This window comes from Macrotis lagotis, chromosome X, assembly GCF_037893015.1.
Source record: "Macrotis lagotis isolate mMagLag1 chromosome X, bilby.v1.9.chrom.fasta, whole genome shotgun sequence".
Classification (NCBI taxonomy): Eukaryota; Metazoa; Chordata; class Mammalia; order Peramelemorphia; family Peramelidae; genus Macrotis; species Macrotis lagotis.
The window spans coordinates 553,032,043-553,057,145 of record NC_133666.1 but is presented as its reverse complement, the minus strand read 5'-3'; the positions used below and the strand labels follow the sequence as shown (position 1 = coordinate 553,057,145).

Below are 25,103 nucleotides of genomic sequence, written 5' to 3'. Positions count from 1 at the left end.
TTCTTTAACTCTGTGAATTCTTTCAAGTGTGCTTCTTGTAAACAGCTTATTCTTGGATAGAACAATCCATTAGGCTTTGCTCTTTATTTATTGGTGACTTCATCTCATTCACCTTCCATTCTGTTTTTTTTTTTTTTTATCTTTTTGTTTCTTTGCTCCCTGCTTCCTAATAGATTCTTTCTTTTTCTTTCTTTCCTTTTAAACCCCTACTGGTTGATTATTTCTTTGAGCATAGGGTTTTTGTTTGTTTTTTTGTTTTTGCTTTTGATGACTTTCTCTGAATCTATCCTTCATATTCCCCTTTCTCCTCTCACTGTTCATTTCTGTGTTTCTCTGTTGAGTTTCCTTACCAAATTCTACTCTCCTTTTTCCTTTATCTCTCAATACTTTCTTTGTATGGGCTTCTACTAGTACACATTATTTTTTATTTTATTTTTTTTAGGATTTTCAAGGCAAATGGGGTTAAGTGACTTGCCCAAGGCCACACAGCTATGTAATTATTAAATGTCTGAGGTTGTATTTGAACTCAGGTACTCCTGACTCCACTGCTGCCACGTAGCCTTCCCCACACTATTATTTCCAACATCCTCTTTTGTTGTTTAGAGACCTTGTGGATCTTTTTTTTCTCCTGGGGGACTGGCTCAGAGATTCTGAGTCACTTCTATCCCACAGTTCCTGCTTTGGTCATTTGGTTGAATTTGAAATCTTGTGATGAAAAAAGACAGCCCACTGTGATTTCTTTTTTTATTTCTGTTGACTATTTGGTATGGCACTATGAGTTGTTGAGGGGTCAGAGTAGAGAAGGTGGGCTTCAAGGCATCTTTCTATTCTGCCATTTTAGCTTGTCTGTCCATTTTTTTGTTTTGTTTTGCTTTTTGCAAGGCAGTGGGGTTAAGTGACTTGCCCCCAAGGTCACATAGCTAGGCAATTATTAAGTGTCTGAGTCTAGATTTGAACTCAGGTACTCCTGACTCCAGGACCAGTGCTTTATCCACCATACCACTTAGCCACTCCCTATCTGTTTTCTTAAATAGGTCAAATATTACTAAAGGAAATCTTTTAAAATATTATTGGGCACCTATAGGTGTTTTCATCAAATCTTATTTTTATATAAATAAAAGTCATAAGGCAACTGCTTGCTCAGCCCTTGTGTACTTTTCTAAACCTTAATTTTTGTTGTTGTTGGTTAATTATATGGCATCTTTTCTATTTTGTGCCTTAAGTTGAGTGATTTAGAGAATTGGGAAGTTTAGCTTGTGGCAGGGAAGATTTGTGGTGATAAGTGTTGGAGAAGAGCAATTTGATAGTCATTTTTAAGCATTTGGAAGGTTGTCTCCTGGAAGAAGGATCAGCATTGTTCTGCAGGATGTTTCTCTCACTAGTTCTAGTTAAGTCACATTTCTATAAAGTTGTCCAGAAATGAACTGGGATCCTTTAGGAAGTAGTGAGTTTCCGTTATTAGAGGTATTCAAGCTTGATGGACATTTGTTTTGAGTGTTTTGTACAGGAAATTCTTTGAGGGAGGATTTATATTGGAGGGTGGCTGGTTCCCTTTAAATGATGAAATTGTGTGATTCCAGGACACAATACCTTGCACATTCTAAAAATTATTAACAAATATAGCCTCTCTGAGAAAATAAAGAAGCTAAAAAAGATATTTTGTTTTCCTTATTCTGATGTCTTTTAAAAGCTATTTTTAAAAATGGCCTTTATAAAGATTGTTTTGTATTAAAGGTGACTAATGCCTATTCATCTGGTGTAGGACCTCATAGCCTCATGCCTGGACTATCACGAAGCCTACTAGTTGATCTCCCTCCTTCAGATCTCTCTGTACTCCAATTCATCCTCCATTTAATTCCTAGTGTAGTCTCCCAGCACTAGTCTGCTTATGTCATGCTTGCTGCTTATTTAATCAACTTCTTATAACTGTTATGATCAAATATAAAATCTTTCAGTGGCTTTTGCAACTTGACATTTGTTGCATGGTCCTTTCCTGCCTTTCCAGTTGTCTTCTACTTTACTCTCCTCCATGTACTTTAGGATTCAGCTACCTACCCTACTCTTTGCACATGCTTCTCTCTCTTCTTATTCCTTGCCTTTTTTTTGTGGCTTCTCTGCTAGGAATATTCTCCCTCCTACCCTCTGCCCAATTGCTTCCTTTATTTTCTTTAAGAAGTGCATTACCTCAGAAATTAGCTTTCAGTTGCTATGTATATATATTTTGTATGGATATGATTGTTTACATGCCACCTTCTGCATTGGTAAGTGAGTTCATTGTTTGTGGGAATCGTATTTTTGCTTTTCTTTGTATCACCTAGCACTCAGCACAGGAACTCAATGCTTCTTGATTGTTGTTAGCTTTTTGTGTCTGTCCAACTTTGAGGATGACTTTCTCAATGAAAGTGCAGATTCAATTTGATCAGAACAGGACTAAGAGTGAATATGCCTGCCTCTCCCTTTACTTTTTTTTTTTTTGTCCTTATCACTTGTCAATTAACTGACCCTAAGAAGACTTCTTTGCGCCTATTGTGCATATTGTGTTCTCAGGTCATCTTTTATGGAAGTTGCAATTCCTTTTATTTCTTCTGGACTATTTCATCATTTTGAGATTGCTTGCTTTCTCTCTATATGGAATGTGCACAACTGTGAAGAAGATTGGAGGAGTATGTGAAAGGCACAGAAAAATATTGTAATCCTAAGAGATTAGTAACCGCAGAATGAGGGCAAGTTATCAGATAACTAGGGCTAGTATCAGAGTTCAAGATCAGTGAACTGAGTTTAATTGTTGCAATGAATCCAGTTGTCAGTAATAAGGCAGATATAAAAGCCAATATTAAAAGACAGAGTTAGGACTAAACAAGTAATCTGTGATGCTGGGGCAGCAGAGTAGAAAGGTGGTCAAGATGGGTAAAATCCAGAATTTAGGAAGTTTATTTATATCAACATAATTGATATAAATTGATAAGGGCATGAAAGCAAGCTATTTATAAAGCATCTATTTATAAACAGATGATCATTTATTTGATTTGTTGTAGGGAGTATTATTAATTTGGACATTGGTTTGGTTAGATAATAATAAGATGGCTAGCATTTCTATAGTGCTTACTTTGTGCTAAACTCTTTACACTTGAGCCTCATAACAATCCTGGTGAAGCAGGCGCTGTTACTTTCAAGCTTGATCTTTCAAGCTGAGTCAAGTTGCAGTTAAATGCCTTTCCTAAGGTCATATAGCTAGGAAGTAGATCCAGTGCTCTATCCATTATGTCACCTAGCTACCCTGTAGACAAACACATATAGTTGACTTTGTGTATGTAACTGTACAAGTTAATAATGGATTTTGGTTGTGAATTTTTCCTATTTTATTTATCTAGTGTTAAAGTACAACTTCAAATTGGCATGGTGGAGGGAAAACTATTAATTTTTGAATTGTCATCTTGTTTCTTTCCCTAAACTTGGTACAATAATTTTAAACTGACTACTTGCTGATTTGTTTTTTATTTGCCTTCATGTCATCACTCACTAAATCTTATTGCTTCTTTCTTCAAATTATCAGATGGGTTTATTGGCTCTCTCTGTTTTTCTCAGCAAATCCTTAATTCAAATATTGTCCATTTAGCAAACAAACTAGTTTTCTTTCTTAGCTTTTTTTTGTACTGAGCTACTTTGAATAAAGGAATGAATAAAAATTGCTTATTACATATGACATTGAATCTTTCTACACTTAATATCTCTTGTAGGATGATTCATAGTAGTTCTCTAAATATCAAAGAAAAAAACCCTAAAAAGCCATCTTCTACCAAATTATCTGCTTTTCTTTCTTTTTATTATCCATGCTTTCCATTTGAATTAACAAACATTTTATCCTATGAGGTCTCCTGAATTTCAAAGGTTTTGTTCCAGACATCTTATTTCATCTCTATTTTGTAGCTAGGGACAGAAGAAGCATAAAGTGGCATGCCTGCCTTCAAGGAGATTATAATCTCAGAGAAAAATTATACAAACATTAAATATTTAATCACTTACTACTATAAAAATAACAAATGATAAGACAACTGCTCTGAAGAGAAGTCTCCACAACTGTTTTGCTTTGAATGGAGCACCATGACTTGACCTCAAGAACTGGTGTGATTGAAAGATGGCAAGATAGAATAAATCCTACTACATTTGTGTGAGCCAGTCATAAGGACTTGTTTCCAACACAATTCCAAATACCTTTATCTTCTAGTATTCTCTCACCCTTTCTGCTTCCTTTGTGCAGATTCCCACTGTTTTGCTTCAGGTGGGCTAGGAAACACAGTACACTTGTTTGTGGAAATTTGTTGGGAGTGTTCAAAAATGTCTCAAAGTTCTGAGAATATGGGTGGGAAATCCAAGAGACATCTTTGGGAACCAGAAGGTCATAGTATTCTTATCAGAGATGTTCTAGAAAGACCTGAATATTGTAGTACTAGGTTAAAAAAAGAGTCGAGGTATTTTTTAAAAATTTTTAAAAATTTATTTAAGGCAATGGGGTTAACTTGCCCAAAGTCACACAGCTAGGCAAATATTAAGTGTCTGAGGTTGAATTTGAACTCTGGTCCTCCTGACTTCAGGGCTGGTACTCTATCTACTGTACCAGCTAGATGTTCCAGGAGTTGAAGTATTAAAGAATAAGAGACAACCAGATCATAAGACTTTGGCAGTAACTAACTACTTAATAGGGAAAAAATCTTAGAATATGATAAACCTAAAAGGTTACCCTTTAAGACTGAGTGTAATCTTACAGGGAAATAATAGTATTGAGGTATCTCTGATGAAAAGATTGGAGCAAGTAGAATTTTGAAATGCAAGTGTGATAGGAGGAAAAGAAAAATTAAGGAAACAGCTAAACAATGATAGTGTTAATATTTTAATGGGGGAGAAGAAACATATGTTTCTTTAGATTATACTATTTCCAAAGGTCATAGGGAAAGGTAAATAAGATAAAGAGGGACCCTTTATCTTTTGTTCTTTTTGATGATCTTGAGAGAAAAAAACCCACTAAGAAGAAAAGAGGAGAGTATAAAACTTCCTACTTCTAATAATGGATTGTAAAGAACTATATATATATATATATATATATATATATATATATAGAGAGAGAGAGAGAGAGAGAGAGCGAGAGAGAGAGAGAGAGAGCGAGAGAGAGAGAGAGAGAGAGAGAGAAGAATGAAGGGCACAGGAATCACATGAAACAATATCTAAACCAAAAAAGAGGGTTGAAAATATAAACATGTGAACACATGGAAATACACTCATTTTGTATGTTATCATTTCATGTTACATTCAAAGGCCCTGAACAGAATTTTAGAGTAGTTAGGTACCATAGATCACTGGTGATTTCTGAGTGGAATATCTTTATTTCCCAACTGTTCCTTTATAAAAAATTGATTCTCAACTAGGGCATAATGTTTGGCCTTCATTTTCTTTTTTTTTTTAAATTTTTTTTTTTTTTTGCAAGGCAAGGGGGTTAAGTGGCTTGCCCAAGGCCACACAGCTAGGTAATTATTAAGTGTCTGAGGCCGGATTTGAACTCAGGTACTCCTGACTCCAGGGCTGGTGCTCTATCCACTGCACCACCTAGCCTCCCTTTTTAAAAATTTTTGCAAGGCAATGGGGTTAAGTGACTTGCCCAAGGTCACACAGCTAGGTAATTGTTAAGTGTCTGAGGTCAGATTTGAATGCAAATCTTCCTGACCCCAGGGCCAGTGCTCCACTGTGCCACCTAGCTGCCCTCTTGTCCTTCATTTTCAAAGAAGACCACAACATCATGGAGGTGATGCTATGACTAGCACGTGAATTGAATTTGAGTGAGGGGAGGCTGTGCCAAATCACCAGGCTCACTTTCTCCTCCAGAATCACCTGGATCCAGTGGCCAGATATGAATCAGGACAACTGGAGATGATCTTGTATGTGAGACAATCAGGGTTAAGTGACTTGTCCAAAGTCACACACAACTAGTATGGGTCAAGTATCTGAGGCTGGATTTGAACCTCTGTCCTCCTGGGCCAAGAGAACAGCATATTGATCCCTTTGTATGAAAACTCACTTCTGCTTAGCTCCTCAGTTATGAACTTCTCTGGCCCCACAGCCAACCAGAAGGCTCCCTAAAATCAGAAAGCAGCAGTCTCCTAGTCACTCTTACCCAGAAGTAGGCTCACTAAGCCTCTCTATTTCATTAGAAGGGAAGCAGGTTGAGAATTAATTTCACATAAAAGATGAAATCTGACCATCTTGTAAGTATTAGACTTTCATTGGGCAAAGAGGAAGAATCACTCTTTGGATTGTGGAATTGCACATAGAAATTAAAAACTTCACACTCATACTAAAACTTAAAAAATGCACCAAGCTAAGCCTATATATATATATATATATATATATATATATATATATATACATATATATATATATATATATATGACCCCTACCCAAAGCAAGACTTTTTAGTCTTTCCCTTTTATCCCCATCAGCTTCTTGGAATAGAATATAGGAATTTTTTAAGTTATAGTTCACAGGTAGCAAGATCAACAGTTTCTGGATGAAATCTTCATTCTTCTTTCAGGAGTACAGTAATCTGATAATTCTGATTTGCTCCTTTTTATCAAAACTTAATTTTTTGCCCTTCCATTATGGCCTGCTGTCTACAGATAAGGAAGATGACAGATAGCAAAGGAAATAAAGAATATAAGTTCATTAAAAGCTATACTGTAAAATGAGGAAAGTTGCACTACAGCTACCTTTTGTATTTGATAACAGGTGAACAGTCTAAGAGAAATTTTGTAACTTATTAATATAATTGATAAGGCAAGTATTTGTTGTGCTTACTTTTCAAAACAAGGCAGATTAATCCATCTATTTGATGGAAAATTATGTTTTGATAATGGTGAAGAATAAGAGAATAGTGAGGGAAAGGGAAAGATTTGGGGATTATTTTTTTTCCTATAATCTTCATGATTAAAAGAAAAAAATTATAAATCAAGTTCTCTAATTAGAGTTTATCTGACTTTGTGGTTATATTAAAATTTTTCCAGCATTAAAAATTTAACCTATTTTTACTGCTTTCCAGTTAACTGAAGATGAAATTGCAACTATTCTTAAATCCACTTTGAAAGGACTTGAATATTTGCACTTCATGAGAAAAATACATCGAGATATAAAGGCAGGAAACATTCTCCTCAACACAGAAGGGCATGCAAAATTAGCAGATTTTGGAGTTGCTGGGCAATTAACAGTAAGTATAATAGGAACTGTTTGGGAGAAGGCATTTTATACTGCTATTATGACAATAACTCATTTCTTTAACTTTTTGAAGAGGAAAATGTAAGTATTGTCTCCATTTTATGGAGGAAGAAACAGTCTCAGCAAGACTAAGTCTTGGTCAGGCCAGTAGTAAATACCATAACTGAGATTTAAATCCAGGGTTTTTTGATCCCCAATTCAGCCTTCTTTTCATTATATCACTCACCCCTTAGTTTTTTTTCTTAAAGGATAAAAGAAAGTGTATCTTAGGAAGGGCTTGATATTTTTTTTTAAATTTTCAAAAACTACCATGTTAAAGAGTGATTAAACTTGATTTTGGAGACACCATGAAGCCATTTTACTTATAGGAGGAAGGCAGATGGAGATAGTTTTCAACTTAATTAAAAGAATAATTGCCTGAATTACCTACTACCTGAAGTTAGTTTGTTGTTCTTACAAATGTTCAAGGAGAGGCTTTCCTGACCAGTTATTGAGACTATTCTAGACATGATTCATGAATTGGATAGAGGTTTAAGTTAAATAACCTCTGAGTTTACTTGTAACTCTCTTTTTCATCCTGTTAATACAGGATTTTAGAATTTCTTAAATTAAACATTTTGTTTTAAATAGATATAAAATGATATTTACAGGAGTTAGAAACTAAAGTAATGATGACTTGCTTCAGTGCCTATAAATCTCAGGCAAAGAAATATTGACAAAGATTTATCATAACTTTTTATGAAACAAATGGACACTAAGTTTAATGTTTTCAAAGGGAAAAAACCCAGAATCTTGGTGTTGCTGCTGCTTTTATTTTGCTCTTTTTACTTTTTTCTTTCTTTTTCTTTTTTTCATGTATTTTTTTCCATATACTCCTCGATATGATATCATTATTTTGTCATTCAGATGCTAAATTGTCCAGAAAATAGACACATATAGTTATCATTTCCTTAGTCTTTATTACTGTTATATTATAATCATGTAGGGTTATAATGTAGCTTAACTTCTAAAACAATCACATGTATGGAGAGGTGCTTTATTTCAGGATTAACATTTTAGGTTATCATTAGAAGATGTGGAAGGAACACTGGCTTTAGAGTAGTGTTTGAATTCTGATTTTTACTCTAGTTATTTATTTGTCCTTGGGCAAGTGATTTTATCTCTGTAGGTCTTCATTTTTATTCATCAATAAATTGAGGGCTTGGCGAAGATGACTTCAGAAGTCTCTTCTAGCTCTAAATCTTATGTTTTGAAATAGTTGTAAAAATCAGTATGGTGATGTTTAACTTCAGGCATAAGCTATGGCACTTAAATGAATGTTCTCAGATCCTTATTGAAATGCTCCACTGTATAATTTCGAATTATTTTTATGTAATGCTCTTATAGGATACAATGGCAAAACGCAATACTGTTATTGGAACTCCATTTTGGATGGCTCCTGAAGTAATTCAAGAAATTGGTTATAATTGTGTAGCAGACATCTGGTCCCTTGGTATCACATCTATAGAAATGGCTGAAGGAAAACCACCTTATGCTGATATACATCCAATGAGGGTAAGATAATGGTTTGCTTCGTAAAATGTTAATGTTATGTGTTATCATTTTGTAATGTCTCTCTAAATATGTTTCAGAGAAGAAGAAGCTATAAATTACTCTTAAGTAGTTTGGGAAGAATTTTTAGGGGATTTTGATTCTAGTCAATTAAACTTATGTGTCTAAATTGCTATGATTATTCTTTAATCAGTGGTGAGCTTGATCATGGAGGGAGTAAGACTCTGCATATGCATAGGAGTTAATGTGAATAGTGGATCCAGGTCCTTGATAATTCTAGTAGATACTTCCAAAGTAAGGTAAGATTTTAAAGTGGAGAAAAAAAATGCTAAAATATTTTAAGTTTTTGATTTCTTCTTCTTTTAACCTGGGAAGCTTATATTTTTGTAAATTTTTATCCATTTCATGTAGATTGTAAAATTTATTTGTTTGCAAGTTGAGCAGAATAGTTCTGAAGTATTACTTTAATTTCCTCCTCATTTGTAGAGAATTTACCTTTGTGAATTTTTGAAACTGGTAATTTGGTTTTTTTTTTTTTAAGATCAAATTAACCAAAAGTTTATCTATTTTTTCATAAAACCAATTCTTATTTTTTATTTATTACTAAAATAGTTTTCTTATTTTTGATTTTATTAATTTCTCCTTTGATTTTCAGACTTTCTAATTTTGTATTTAATTGGGAGTTTATAATTTGTTCTGTCTCTAGTTTTTTTAGTTGCATGCTCAATTCCTTGATCTCCCCTTTCTCTTATTTTATTCTTGTAAGCATTGAGAGACATGAAATTTCCCCTAATAATTGCTTTTGCTGTATCCCACAAATTTTAGTGTGTTGTCTCCTTATTGTCATTGGCTTGGATGAAATTAATTATTTTTATGATTTGTGGTTTGATCCACTTGTTCTTTTAAATTATTTAGTTTCCAATTAATTTTAGATATCTTTCTCTAGGGCCCTTTATTTCATGTGATTTTTATTGCATCTTAATCTGAAAAGGATGCATTTAATATTTCTGCCTTTCTGTATTTTTATGCCCTAATACATAGTCAGTTTTTATGTAGGTGTCATGTACCATAGGAAAAATGTACGTTCCTTTCTGTCCCCATTCAGTTTTATCCAGAGGTCTATCATTTTTTCTAACATTCTATTCACTTTTAAATTTTCTTCTGGTTTATTTTATGGTTAGATTTATCTAATTCTGAGAAAGGGAGATTGAGGTCCCTTATCACTATAGTTTTGCTTTCTGTGTCTTCCTGTAACTCATTTAACTTCTCCAAGAATTTGGATACTCTGCTACTTGGTGCATACATGTTTAGTATTGAAATTACTTCATTGTCCTTGGTACCTTTTAAAAGAAAGTAGTTTTCTTGCTTATCCTTTTTAATGAGATCTATTTTTGCAATTACTTTGAGATGAAGATTGCTAAAGATTGCTATTTTTCACTGCAGCTGAAGTATAATATATTCTGCTCTAGTCTTTTATTTTTACTCTCTATATCTCTTAGCTTCAAAAGTGTTTCTTGTAAATAGCATATTGTAGGATTCTGGTTTTTAATTTATTCTGTTATCCACTTTCATTTTATGGGAGAATTTTTCCCATTCACACCTAACTTTATAATTACTCTCTGTTGCCCTTCATACTGTTTCCCTTCTGTTTACTTTTTTCTCTCTTTTACCCTATACCCTATTCAACAGTGTTTTGCTTCTGAATATTGTCTCCCTAATCTGTTCCTCCACTTCTATCAGCCCTCACTCCATTTTCTTTTCCATTTCCTTTTTCCCCTTTCTTTCCCTCCCTTCTATCAGTTCCTCCTCCTCCCTCCCCCCTTCTTTTCCCTCCCAATATCTAAAAGGGTAAGATAAGTTTTTAAACCCAATTAAGTCTATGTATTATTCTCTCTTTGAGCCAAATACGATGAGAGTAAGATTCAAGCAGTTCTCGCCACAAAATAGTTAAAAAAAAAAACCCTATCATAACTAAGCTACTACTAGTCTATGGCTACTGCTTATCAAGAAAACAAGAATTACTTTCTTTATTCTATAAGAAAGTTATATACCCTATTGTCTGAGATTAATTGTAGTATATATATGCCTTGTATTTTTAAGTATGATGAGTGTTACGAAAGTACTAAAACATAAGTGTTGAAATATTTCTTTCATGTATCTGGATATCTTAATTTATATTGAGAACATTTATCCTTGTGAGCTTGTTGCCCTCTAGTGGCTCTAGTTGCTTTAAAAAAAAAGAAAATAGGAAGAAGTTTATATGCTTGGGGTGGGGAGGGTGGCATCAGTTAAGAGGATTATAAGAGATTGGATGGATTAGAAGGAACTCTATGGGAATAGAACAGATAAATGGAATAAAAAAGGACAGAAAATTGTAGAAAAAAGACATGACAAATAGATTGACTTAACAAGAAATGGTTTTATGTGTTTAAATTCTTTCAAAAGTTAGATTTCATTGACTGTAGCCAAGAAAATAGCATAATACAAATCTCCAAGCCCTAGAACAGATGGCTTTATTATGGTCCTTTCATAATTTTACTGGAAATTTCATTTCTACTAATTACTTGGAACTAATTAAGTAACTACCTCAGCTGAGTTTTTTTTTTCAATGAGGTATAATGATGAAATTGTGAGTAGAGATTCTATCTTCTCTTTCCTCCTTCTCCTTCCAAATTCAATGCTACTTGAAGTCTTTCCTGTCTGGCAATCCCTGCAAGATATTTTCAGAAACTCAGAATTAGAAAGGACTATACAGACCATCTCATCCAACATTTTCTTGTTGGGTACGGGGAGAGGGAAACTAGACCTGTGACTTCATTGATGTAAGAAATACCCTGTTATTATAAGGAAACCTACATTTAGCAGATCAGATTGGTAGTCACTCTATGATTTGAAATTTTGGGGAATTGCCTGTGAGAAGCAGTGAGAAGCTCAGTCATATGCCTAGGGTCAGTCAGCTAGCATATATTGGAAATGGTACTTAAGCTCAGATCTTCCTAACTTTAAGACCACCTTTCTGTCTTTCTGTCTGCTATGCTATGATATATCTCAGTTCAACAAATCCCTTAATAAAATTGTCTACAAGTGGACAACTAGTCTCCACCTGACAGTTTAAAAATACTTAAGGTAGTATATTCTACTCTTGGATAGTTTTGATTTTTTTAGGAAATTGTAACTTACAAGTAGAAATCTACCTTTTGCAGCCTTTATCCTTTACTCTAGTTCTGTCTTCAGCAGAAGCAGCCAGTTCAATAAATATTTATTTAGGTACAAGGATACTGTGCTATATAATGGAGACATAAAAGTAAATACAAAATAGTTCCTGCCCTCAGGGAGCTTCTATTCTATTTAGGGATAATATAACATATACACAGATAAATAGAGCACCAGCCCTGGAGTCAGGAGGACCTGAGTTCAAATCTAGCCTCAAACATTTGAACACTTACTAGCTCTATGAGCCCCATCTTCAGTTGTCCTGATTCATATCTGGTCACTGGACTCAGATGGCTCTGGAGAAGAATGGGAGACTGGTAGCATAGCATACCATCCTCTCACTCAAGTCCAATTCATGTGCTTATCTTGGCAACACCTTCCTGATGTCATAGTCTTCTTCAAGAATGAAGGACAAAGATCATCATCATAATAATAAATATAAGACAATCTGAAGAAAAAGAGAGAGAGTAAAATTAACAGTAATAGCCGGAAAGACTGATCAGCAGGTGATATCTGAACTCCCCTGAAGCTAAGGACCTTCTAAGAAAGAGTTGGAAGTGAGAAGATAATATGTTGCAAGGCCTTTTACATATGTTAATAATAACTAGCATTTATATATGGTTTTGAGCATTTTGTAAAATGCTTTATCTCATTGATCCTCATAGCCAACCTGTGAGATAGAGCTTCTTATCATTCCCATTTTACAGGTAATGAACTGAACTTGAGAAAGGGTAAATGACTTGCCCAAGGTTACACTGCTAGGAAGAATCTGAGGTGTGGTTTAAAGTCAGGCCTTCCTGATTCCAAGCTCAGCACTTGAACTACTGTACCATTAGACTCTACCCATTAGACCAAGCTGCTTCATCTGATAGCTAACCTGCCAAATGTGAGAGATGAGTAATAGGCTAGATTGGCTAGAATGATTAAAGAGAGAATAATGTCAATTAAGTCTTGAAAGAAAGGTGTGAAAATAATTTAAAATGGTTTCTGGTAGGTAATTAGATGGTTGACTTAAGAGTTTCTATTTTATTCCAGAAGAAGTAGCAGGCTTTAAAGATTTTTTGAGCAGTGAAATAGTCAGACTTGAACCTTAATAGTGCTAATTTGACAACTCTGAAGACTTGATGGGAGATGAGAGACTAAAAACAGGGAGACTGATTAGAAGCTTATTGAAATAGTCTGCATAAGAGGTGATAATGGTCTCAGCCCTGATAACATTGTGAGTGAAAAGAATCTGAATGAATGGGGAATGTTTGTGGAAGGAGGATCTAATAAACTTTGGACTCTGATTGGGTGAGGGTGTAGAGGCAGGGATAACCAAGGATGCAAATTTGCCAATGAAGAGATGCTTGTACCCTCAACAGAAATAGGTAAGCTTGGAGAAAGAGGGAAGATTTGTGGGAGAAATGTGAAATGAAGCTGGAAGTAAATGGAAGTTGGAATCTGGTAATACTCATTTTCGATATGAACTTGAAAAATAGAATAATTAAACAAAAGTGGTTACATACAAAGCTGTTTGTAGTTCTTATAATATTGTCAGATGGTGACTTTTGGAAAGATCATTCATGCGGGAAGCAACCTTCCCCTGGTAAGTGTGTGCCACTTCCCTCCCCTGTCACATTTTCATGAGGAATTAATCATCAAATCATTTTACCATTGCTACTCTAAAAGGTATGCTGCTTATTGTTCAGTATCTTTACTCAGAATACCTGGTGGTATTTTGAGTATTGACTGCCTAAGCAAGCAGAAAGGTCTTCCCTTTGCCTCCCTATCCTCCTCCTACCCTCTTGTCTTTCCTGTCAACTCTGTCCCTCTCTCCTGCACTTTGCCTCATGAAGTCATACCTCTCTTTTTGTTGTGATCACTTTAAGCCCTATTCTGCTGTCAGCAAATTGCCCTCTGTATGAAACCTGAACCTTTCCTTCAGAAATAATTTTGTATATATTTGTATTTAATTTTATCTTGATATGTTATTTCCCCCAAATAGAATGTGATTTGAGGGCAGGAAGTGTTTCATTTATGATTTATATCCCCATCACATGTGCCTGGCACATAGTAGATACTTAATAAATATTTACTAAATAAATAAAGTAGATACTTAATAAATATTTATTGAAAATGGGACTTGCCTAACCTGGCTTCCCTGCAGTGAATAATTACATATTTTTTGTTCATCTTGGAGGGGTTTTGGGAATATCCAGAATCCTTCAAAACCTTTGACTCTAAAATATATTCAGTATTACATGATTTAGCCCTTAATTTCATGTATAATTTCACATTGTATACTTTGTATATTTTCAATTACTTTGTGAACATGTTTTCTCTGAATTAGAACAATAGTTAACTTTTTAGGACAGAGAAAATTTTTTTTTACTTTTATACTCCAAATATTTAAATGGCATCTTGTACATGATAATCAATAAATGATTGTTGAATGAGTCTGTCTAAAATGATCATCTAAAAGAGAGAAGAGAAAGGTCCTAGGACAGAATTTTAGAGAATATTCTTTGTGAGCAGAAGATAAAGATCCAGGAAAGGAGATTGAGAAGAAACAATCAGATGTGTGGATATACCATGGGAGCTGAGAAAGGGGATGGCCAACAGTATCAAAAGTTTTAAGGATGAACCTAGTAATTTTAACTTTTGAGATTAATTAGAAAGAATTAGAAAGAACAATTTCAGGTGACATAAGTGAGAAAGAATGTTTCAAGAGTTTGAGAACCCAGAAGGATGTGGAAAAATGGAGACAGTTTAAATGATTGTCTAGGTTGGCTGTGAAAGGAAGAAGGGATATATTTTGATGACTTGAGCCAGGATTCCCATGGTAATTACTTATTTGCGAGAAATCAATCAACAAGTATTTATTAAATACTTATTTTGTGCTACTATGCTGTTTGCTGGGGGAAAAGGTAATTTCTGCTCTCACAGAGTTCCCATTCTAATGGAAGAGAAAAAATGCAAACAACTGTGCAGAAATAATAATTTCAGAAGGAAATAACAGAACCTGTTACATATTTTTCTGATTTTAGAATAAGCCTCTTCAGTTCCTTTTAAGTTCCTTGTATGACATTATCTTTAAACTCTTCTCCATTCTAATTTTCTTGTTTTTAATGAGCTCCAGTTTGTCATTCTCTAACTAGAATATGATACCAATAATTGAGTAGAATTGTCAACTTTTAGAAACTTTTTGGGGCTCCTAGCTTTGTCATCCACCTTTATAGTTAACCCTTTTTTTACTTTGTTTTGTTTGCAGACTTGATGCACATTTATTTATGCCTTATGTCAATAATAATTTTGAACACTACCTTTATAAGGATAGATCCCTGAACCAGTTTACTAGACTTCTTTCTAAGGTGACATTGACTTACAAGTTATTACTTTTCAGTTTAGATCTTCCACCAATCCTGAATCCACATAACTGCTGTGACTTATTATACATCATTCTGACCTAACCATAAGGATGGTAGGAGGCACTTTATCAAATACTTTGCTCAAATATATTTGTGTTAATATTACAACATTCTCATGGCTTTACCTGCCAAGCAACTGTTAAAAAAGGAAGTGAAATTAATCTGATAAGATCAGCAATTATGACTCTTAGTGATGACCATTTACCTTTTTATAAACTTAAATATCATTCCTTTAATAATAACACATTCTAGAACTTTCCTAGAAACCAGTACAAGTATGTATTTATCTCTTATTGTTTGCCATGCACTGTGCTAAAGCAAAGTCAGGCATCTTGGTTTAATGATTTTGGATAGTATTTTTTCCCCATTTAAAAAAAAGGGAAACATTTGCATTCTCCATTCTTTTATCATCTCCATCTCTACCATTTTTCCAAATAAGGACTCAACAATCAACCTTGCAACACCCCCCCAGTATTTCAGTATGTAGTTCATTAAGTCATTATGCTCATTAAGTTTCATAGTTAATTAAGTCATAGCTAGGTGCTTTCTTACTATCTCCTTATTTATTTAGACTTTGTTAATCATTTCTAATCCAAAAAAGCATTTTTTTAAAGAAAATAAACAGAAACAGATATAACAATTGATTAGTTGTGCCTTCTGACATCCATTATTATTGTATTACCCATCATGATTAATAGGCTTCTCTTTTTTTGAAATTTGGTTTGCTACCAATAGCTAACACCTCCCCAACCTTCTCCCAGTTTGGTTATCTTTATCATTCATGACTTGCCTTAGCCTCTTCTAAACTAGTGTTTGGAGAATTCTTTTGTATTTGTCCTTGGTTACCTGTCCTAATTTGCTTTATCTTCTTTAATTGTATTTACAATTTGAATTCATTTTTTTTTCAATTTCCTATGGAGTCATATTTGTATACTGCTTTTATTTTCATATTGGAATGATTTTTTTTTCTTTTTCGGGATATTGTCCTTGGAATCTTTCAGCTTCTCTTGGGTCAAATTTCCATGTAGACTTTGGTTTCCCTGAAACCTTTGAAATTTGCTGTTCCCCAAATCAGGATTGTGCTAAGATAAAGTGATTTCTTGCCCCACAGAATTTTTACTTTATTTCAATAAATACTTGCTGCTTTCTCCACTCTTGTAAAAAATGAAATTTTACTCTATTGGACCAGCCTTTGAAAAGCAGCAGTCATGTCTACTTTTCAGTAGTTATCTTTGTTAATAATGTGATAATTATTCTGACACTTCTCAAAAATAGAATGGAAACCAATGATGTCATTCTATACTTTCTCTTAATTATCCATCATGGTTGGTTGGTTGGTAGGTTGACTCTTGTCCCTTCATTATAGAAGACAACCAAAATAACATCACTATGATTGAGACAAATTACATACAGTGTGTCCCATTATGGCTGATCAGATCAATATGAGCAAGCCCAAATAGTTCATGTGAACACCTGAGCTGCTTCAATCCTGCCTTCCTCATAGAGTGCAACACCCTCACTGATGAAAGCACACCATGCTCAGCAGTCATGTGCCAGTGTCTCTCATGCTGTACAATCAATTCTTTTTTAAAAAAAATTATTTAAGGCAATGGGGTTAAGTGACTTGCCCATGGTCACACAGTTAGGCAATTATTAAGTATCTGAGGTCAGATTTGAATTCAGGTCCTCCTGACTCCAGAATCAGTGCTCTATTCACCTGGCTTCCCCTTTACAATCAGTTCTAAAGTTCTTCATTGAGACCTTCAGGGTGTCTTGGTATTGCTTCTTCTGATCCCCTTGAAGTACTCGTCCTGTGTGAGTTCTCCAAAAAACTAGTGTTTTTTGGCATTTAACAAGTGTTCAGCCCATCATTGTTGCACTCTCTGGTAGTTAAGTTGAAATACTAGGCAGTTTTACTTGAGAAAAGGACCTCAGTAGCTGTTATCTTCTTTTGCTAGGTGATCTTCAGAATTATCTAGAATTATCCATAAAAATGAAGCATAGAATGGTAGCAAGTGTAGAGGAAATGTACAGAACCTCAGAATCTTAGAAAGATCAATAATTATCCTTAAGTACAGGTCTGACTCTATGGAACTTCCCTACTTTCCAAACTGAAAAAAACTCCAGTGACTCCCTATTATCTTTAGAATCAAATGCAATTTCCTTTTTGGAATGAAAAATCCTTTACAACCAGATCACAATTAATCTTTTCAGCCTTATTACATATTTAGTTTCCTTTAAACATACTGTGTTCAGACAAGTTAGCTTTCTTAATATTCCTCATTCATGGAACTCTTCTGTCATTGTACATTTATATTCTCTATCTTCCCTGTCTGTAGTATACTTCCTATGTGCCTCTCCTTCTGCCTCATAGATTTCTTGGTTTCCTTCAAGGTTCATCTCTCTTTTTTTTTTTAGGTCTTTTTGCAAGGCAGTGGGGTTAAGTGGCTTGCCCAAGGCCACACAAGTAGGTAATTATTATGTATCTGAGGCTGGATTTGAACTGGGTACTCCTGACTCCAGGGCCGGTGCTCTATCCATTGTGCCACCTAGCCACCCCTTATGAATCACTTTCTATGTGAAACTTTTCTTTATTCCTTCCTTACCCTCTTTCTCCCTTAAGCTAACTTGTATCTTCTCTCCCACTTCCCAAATTGTCTTATATGAACTTTGGATATATACCTATATGTGTATGTTTTGTGTTCTTGACAGTTTTGTAGAACTCCAGGACTTGGACTATTTCAGTTTCTTCTTTTGTTTTCCCTGAACTCACTACATGCTAGGCACATAGCAGATACTTAATAAAGATTGAAGATCTCCAGTTCAAGGAAACCTGTTACCTTGCCAAGGTTGCCCATTCCATTTTGAGAAAGGTGTAGTTGTTGGGAAATTTTTTTCTTTTTCTGTGCAACTTATGCGCATTGGTGCTAATTTTAATCTGTGGGTCAAATGTAAATCTATTCCTTTTTTCCATTTGACAAGTGTTTCAAAATCTTAGAAAGGACAGATTTGCCCTTCTATATCATCTTTTCTTATAAAATTAAAAAAAACTTAATATGTTGTAGGAATTTATTTTTAAAATTCTCTAATTTTACTATGAACTTTACAAAAGTCTACAGGCATGAACTTCTTCATATCCAAAGGAAAAAAAAGGATTACATATGAGTGTTTGAGATTCTCTTTTATAATTTTATTTTTAAGCATGCTATATTTATGTGATAATAACTGCCCTACTTTTTTCTTCTTTGTAAATTAGCTTATGTTCTCTTTTATGTACTTTGAAAGTAATTCATTGGCATTCTTTATATTTTCTTCCTTTGTTCTTGCACCATTCTCACAGCCTACCAATTCATCTTTAATTTACTCCTGTCAAAATTTTTTATCCACAAATATAAGCCTTCCCTATCAAATAAATATAGTAAACAACTAGTCCATCACACCTCTACCTTGAGATGGTGAATAAGTCTCCTGAAGTCATTACTATTGATTGCATTGATAAAAAGTTCTTGCCTTTTAAAGTTTTTTCAATTATTGTAGTCATTGAGTAAGTTCTCCTTGTTTTGCTCTCTTCACTCTGTATTAGTTTATACAAGTCTTTCTGTGTTTCTATGCATTTCTTCCTTTTGCCTTTTCTTAAGGTATGTAATATCTTCTATACTAACTTCCAATTATCCCAGCAGTTTTTATCAAAGAGGGAGTTTTTATCCCAATGGCTGGACTCTTTGGGTTTATCAAACAGCAGATAACTATAATCATCTCCTACTTTTACACCTAGTCTATTCCACTGGTCAACCACTCTATTTCTTAGCCAATACCAAATAGTTTTGATGACTGATGCTTTATAATATAATTTTAGATCAGGTAGGATTAAGCCACCTTCTTTGGCACTTTTTTTCATTAAGCTCCTGGCAATTCTTGACTTTTTATTTCTCCATATGCATTTACTTACAATTTTTTCTAACTCATTAAAGTAATTTTTTGGAATTTTGATTGGTAGGGCACTAAACAGATAGTTTAGTTTTGGTAGAATTGTCATTTTTATTGTTAGCTGTACCTATCCATGAGCAGTTGATATTTGCCCAGTTATTTAAATCTGATTTAATTTGTTTGAGAATTGTTTTATAATTATTTTCAAAAAGATTCTGAGCTGTCTTGGCAAATGGACTCCCAAGTATTTTATATTGTCCGAGGTTAATTTGAATAGGATTTCTCTTTCTAGCTCTTCCTGCTGTATCTTGCTAGATATATATAGAAAAGTTGAGGATTTATGAGGGTTTATTTTATAACCTGCAACTTTGCTAAAATTGCTAATTGTTTGCAGTAGTTTTTTGGATGATTTCTTGGGGTTCTGCAGGTAAACCATCATGTCATCTGCAAAGAGTGAGAGTTTTGTCTCTTCCTTCCCAATTCTAATTCCTTCAATTTATTTTTCTTCTCTAATTGCTGAAGCTAATGTTTCTAATACAATATTGAATAGTAGTGGTGATAAATGGGCACCCTTGTTTCACCCCTGATCTTATTGGGAATGCCTCTAGCCTCTCCCCATTGAATATAATGCTTGTTGATGGTTTCAGATAGATACTGCTAATTATTTTAAGGAACAGTCCATTTATTCCTACATTCTCTAGTGTTTTTAATAGGAATGGATGCTGTATTTTGTCAAAAGCTTTTTCAGCATCTATTAATATGATCATATGATTTCTGATAGGTTTGTTGTTGATATAATTGAGTATACTAACAGTTTTCCTAATATTCCTAATATTGAGCCAACCCTTCATTCCTGGAATAAATCCGACTTGGTCATAATGTATTATCCTGGTGATAACTTGTTGTAATCGTTTTGCTAAGATTTTATTTAAGATTTTTGCATCTATATTCATTAGGGAAATAGGTCTATAATTTTCTTTCTCTGTTTTAACTCTTCCTGGTTTAGGTAACAGCACCATATTGGTTTCATAGAAAGAGTTAGGCAGAGTTCCATCTTTCCCTATTTTTCCAAAGAATTTATATAGAATTGGAACCAATTGTTCCTTAAATGTTTGGTAGAATTCACTTGTGAATCCATCAGGCCCTGGAGATTTTTCTTTTAGGGAGTTCAATGATTGCTTGTTGAATTTATTTTTCTGAAATAGGGTTGTTTAGGTATTTAATCTCTTCTTCATTTAACCTGGGCAACTTATATTTTTGTAAATATTCATCCATTTCACTTAGATTATTAAATTTATTGGCATAGAGTTGGGCAAAATAATTTTGAATTATTACTTTAATTTCCTCCTCATTGGTGGTGAGTTCACCTTTTTCATTTATGATACTAGCAATTAGGTTTTCTTTATTTTTTTAATCAAATTGACCAGAGGTTTATCAATTTTATTAGTTTTTTCATAATACCAACTTTTTTGGTTTTATTTAACTAATCCAATATTTTTTTTTTGCTTTCAATTTGATTAATTTGTCCTTTAACTTTTAGTATTTCTAATTTGGTATTTAATTGGGGATTTTTAATTGTTATTTCTCTAATTTTTTTAGTTACATGTTTAGTTCAATGATTTCCTCTTTCTCCAATTTATTCATGTGAGCATTTAGAGCTATAATATATCCCCTGAGAGTCACTTTGAATGAATCCCATTAGGTTTTGGTATGTTGTTTCATTATTATCATTATCTAGGATAAAATGGTTAATTCTTTCTATAATTTGTTTTTTGGTCCACTCATTTTCAAAAATGAGGTTATTCAGTTTCCAATTTGTTCTGGGTCTATATCTCCTTGGCCCAATATTGCATATGACTTTTATTGCATTGTGATCTGAGAAAGATGCATTCACTATTTCTGCCTTTCTGCGGTTGATCATTAGGTTTTTATGTCCTAGTACACGGTCAATTTTTGTATAAGTTCCACGTACTGCAGAGAAAAAGGTATATTCCTTTCTATCCCCATTCATTTTCCTCCATAAGTTTACCATATCTAATTTTTCTAACAATCTATTTACCTTCTTAACTTCTTTCTTGTTTATTTTATGATTCGATTTATCTAGATCTGATAGCGGGATGTTGAGGTCTCCCACTAGTAGATTTTTGCTGTCTATGTCTTCCTGTAGTTCTTTCAGCTTCTCCTCTAAGAATTTGGGTGCTGTCCCACTGGGTGCATATATATTCAGTATTGAAATGACTTTATTGTCTATGGTACCTTTTAGTAGGATAAAGTTTCCTTCCTTATCTCTTTTAACACTATTTTTGCTGTTGCTTTGTCTGAGATAAGGATTGCTACCCCTACTTTTTTTTACTTCAGCTGAAGCAAAATATATTTTGCTCCAACCTTTTACCTTTACTCTATATGTATCTTTCTCTGCTTCAAATGAGTTTCTTGTAAGCAGCATATTGTAGGATTCTGGTTTTTAATCCACTTTGCTATTTGCTTACATTTTAAGGGAGAGCTCATCCCCTTTACATTCAAAGTTATGATTACTAATTCTTTATTGCCCTCTGTGCTATCTTCCCTCCGTTGGTATTTTTCCCCTTCCCCCCCTTATCTATATTTCCGAGTATTTTGTTTCTGAATACTACCCCCTTCAGTGTGTTTGCCCTCCTATATCACACCCTCCCCTTTCCCTTTTTCCCTTTTCCCTTCCCTTCCTTTTGTTATTTCCCCCCTTTTCCCCCCCACTCCCCTTCCCTTTCTCTGTCCCTCCCCTTTTCCCCTTTTAATACTTGAAAGGTTAGATGTTTTAAAAGTTAACTGAGTATGTGTAGGTTGACTTTAAGCCAAGTCTGTTGAGAAGAAAATTCAGGTGTTTCTCTTCTGCTCCCTTCATCCCCTGTATAACCATAGGGTTTTTGTACCTCTTAGTGTAATGATATTTACCCCATTCAATTCCCCTCCCTCCTCCTGTCTCTTTCCTGCCCCCCCCCTTTTTAAGGAGGTAGTGTTTTTTAGATCATTCTAAGTCATAGAAAATTCTAAATGTGTGTCCCTTCTAGTTCAGTTTATTCTATTGAATAGAGTCAAAATTCCTGAGAGTTATTAGAGTCTTTCTCCCAAGTGGGGTTAAGGCCAGTTACATCTCTTTAGATAACAGTCTAATGGATAGGTCATAAATGTCCATCATTTCTGGCTACGTATATTCTCTCTGGTAGAGTTACAATTCTCAAGATTTATGAGAATCTTTTCCCCCATGCTGGGGTATAGCCAGTTTCAACTTACTGGACAGCATTTTTTTTCCTTTTACCACCCCCCCCCATTTTTTTTAACCTTTTCATGTGTCCCTTGAACCTCCTGTTTGATGTCGAAATTTCTGTTTAGCTCTGGTCTTTTCATCAGAAATTTTTTGAATTCTTCCATTTCATTAAATGTCCATCTTCTTCCCTGGAAAAGAAAGCTTAGCTTTGCAGGAAGGTAGATTCTTGGCTGCATTTCAAGCTCCCCTGCTCTTCGAAATATCTCGTTCCAGGCCCTTCGATCCCTTAATGTTGATGCAGCCAGGTCCTGCGTGATCCTTACTGTGGCTCCTTAATATTTAAATTGTTTCTTTCTGGCTGCTTGCAGAATTTTCTCTTTTATCTGATAGTTCTGGAATTTGTCCACAACATTCCTTGATGTTTTCACTTTAGGATCTTTTTCTGGTGGGGATTGATGTACTCTTTCAATAACTACTTTGCCCTCCAATTCCATGATATCAGGGCAGTTTTCCATCACTAGATCCTGTAATATTAAGTCCAGGCTTTTTTCTCTTTGATATTTTCAGGAAGTCCTATAATTTTCAGGTTGCCCCTCCTCGATCTATTTTCAAGGTCAGTGGTTTTTTTGATGAAGTATTTTACATTTGCTTCTATTTTTTCTATTTTTTTGATTTTGTTTAACTGACTCTTGCTGTCTCATGGAGTCATAGTTTCTGTGGACTCTATTCTTTTTTTGGGGGGGAGGAGTTTTCTTCATTAACCTTTTGCAACTACTTTTCCAGTTGGTCAATTCTACTTTTGAAAGAGCTTTCCATTTGAACAATTGAGGTTTTGAGAGAATTATTTTCTTTTTTGCATTTGCCCATTTGAGGATCTGAGAGAATTACTCTCATTTTGTATTTGTCCAATTGATGATGTGAGAGATTTATTCTCCTTTTGTATTTGTCCAATTGTACTTTCTAAGGTTTTGTTTTCTTGTTGCAAGGTATTAATTGTCTATCCCAGATTTTTAAGCTCCATCCTTATTTCTTCAAGGAAGTCTTTCTGTGCTGAAGACCAGATTGTATTTTCCTCAGTGGTTCCAGGTCTCTCTGAGTTAGGGTCTTTCCCTTCCAAGAATTTTTCTGTGGATCCACCTGGATCCACCCTTCTTCATTTTGCTAAGATCTTGAGTTGGGGAGGGGCTGGTTCACAGGGGCTTGGGATTGCTAGAGGCTTTACTCACTGAGTGCAATTTCACTGGTTGGCCAGTAGGAGGTGTTGGTTGTTTTCTTTGGAATGTTTGTGACCTTGATTGAGGCCTTCTCCCTTTGCTTGAAGGGAGGAGTTGGAGCTATTCTTTTGCCTTCAATCAATGCTGGGCTTTACCCTGGCCTGAGGTTCTTCTGCTCACACACCTGGGCCTGAGGCAGAAGTAGTTTGCATTTGTTTGTTCTGGAAGAGGTCTGAGCTGTAATGGGACTCTGAGTTCCTCAGACCAGAGGAACCCAGGGATGGTGTCCACAGCTCTCCTGCTCCGGAACTCTCCCCCCAGCCCTATCCGCAAGCTCCCCGGGGGACAGCACCAACACCAGTGCCTCTACTCCCTAGTTGACTCAAGCCCCTGCTGTCTAGCCCCACTGCTGATCCAGCAGATCCAGCTCTCAGGCCCTCAGACTCCCAGCTCCAATTCAGTTGTTAATCTGGTTGATCTGGGGCTGATCCTCCCTCTGAGCCCAGACTCACCTGCCCGAATTCGGCCAATGCTGCTGACTGAGACAAATCCTAAGGTAGATGTTCTTTCTCCTGGCTTTTCTTTCTGGGTTTTGTGGATTGGATTTCTTTTAAGAGGTTTGTTTCATGTGATAGATGGGGAAAGATCAGGAGACTTTAGAACTGTGCCTGTCTTCTCTCCGCCATCTTGGCCGGAAGTCTGTAGGATTTCTTTAAAAATGAGGTCAAGGCTCTTTTCCTGATCATGACTTTCAGGTATCCTAATAATTTTAAAATTATCTTTCCTGAATCTGTTTTCCAGATCAGCTTTTTTCTTTTTTTTTAAAAATTTAAGGCAATGGGGTTAAATGGCTTGCCCAAGGTCATACAACTAGGCAATTATTAAGTGTCTGATTTTGGATTTGAACTCAGGTCCCCCTGACTCCAGGGGCAGTGTTCTTTCCACTGCACACCACCCAGCTGCCCCTTGATCAGTTGTCTTTTCAAAGAGATGTTTCACATTTTCTTCTAATTTTTCCTTCTTTTGGTGTTGAAGTATTGTATCTTGACTTCTCGTAAAATCATCAGTTTCCTTTAGCTCCATTCTACATCTGAAGGATGTGTTTTCCTCAAAGAGCTTTCTTATCTCCTTTTCTAGCTGGCCAATTCTGCTTTTTAAAGCATTCTTCTCAAACTTTTTAAACTGTTTTATCCTTTTGATCTATGGTAGTTTTTAACATGTTATTTTCTTCAGCATTTTTTTGGATCTCCTTGATTAAACTGCTGACTTCTTTTCATGTTTTTCCTT

General features: G+C 34.9%; 1 protein-coding gene across 4 annotated transcripts in view; it reads left to right on the top strand.

The window, feature by feature from the left end:
- STK3 (serine/threonine kinase 3) overlaps positions 1-25,103 on the top strand; it is a 511,742-nt gene that overhangs the window by 157,390 nt on the left and 329,249 nt on the right. For all 4 annotated transcript variants that reach the window (XM_074200516.1, XM_074200514.1, XM_074200515.1 and 1 more), the window contains 2 exons: positions 7,085-7,249; positions 8,644-8,811. In XM_074200516.1, coding sequence (XP_074056617.1) covers positions 7,085-7,249; positions 8,644-8,811 — 333 coding nt within the window. The remainder of the gene's footprint in view (positions 1-7,084; positions 7,250-8,643; positions 8,812-25,103) is intronic.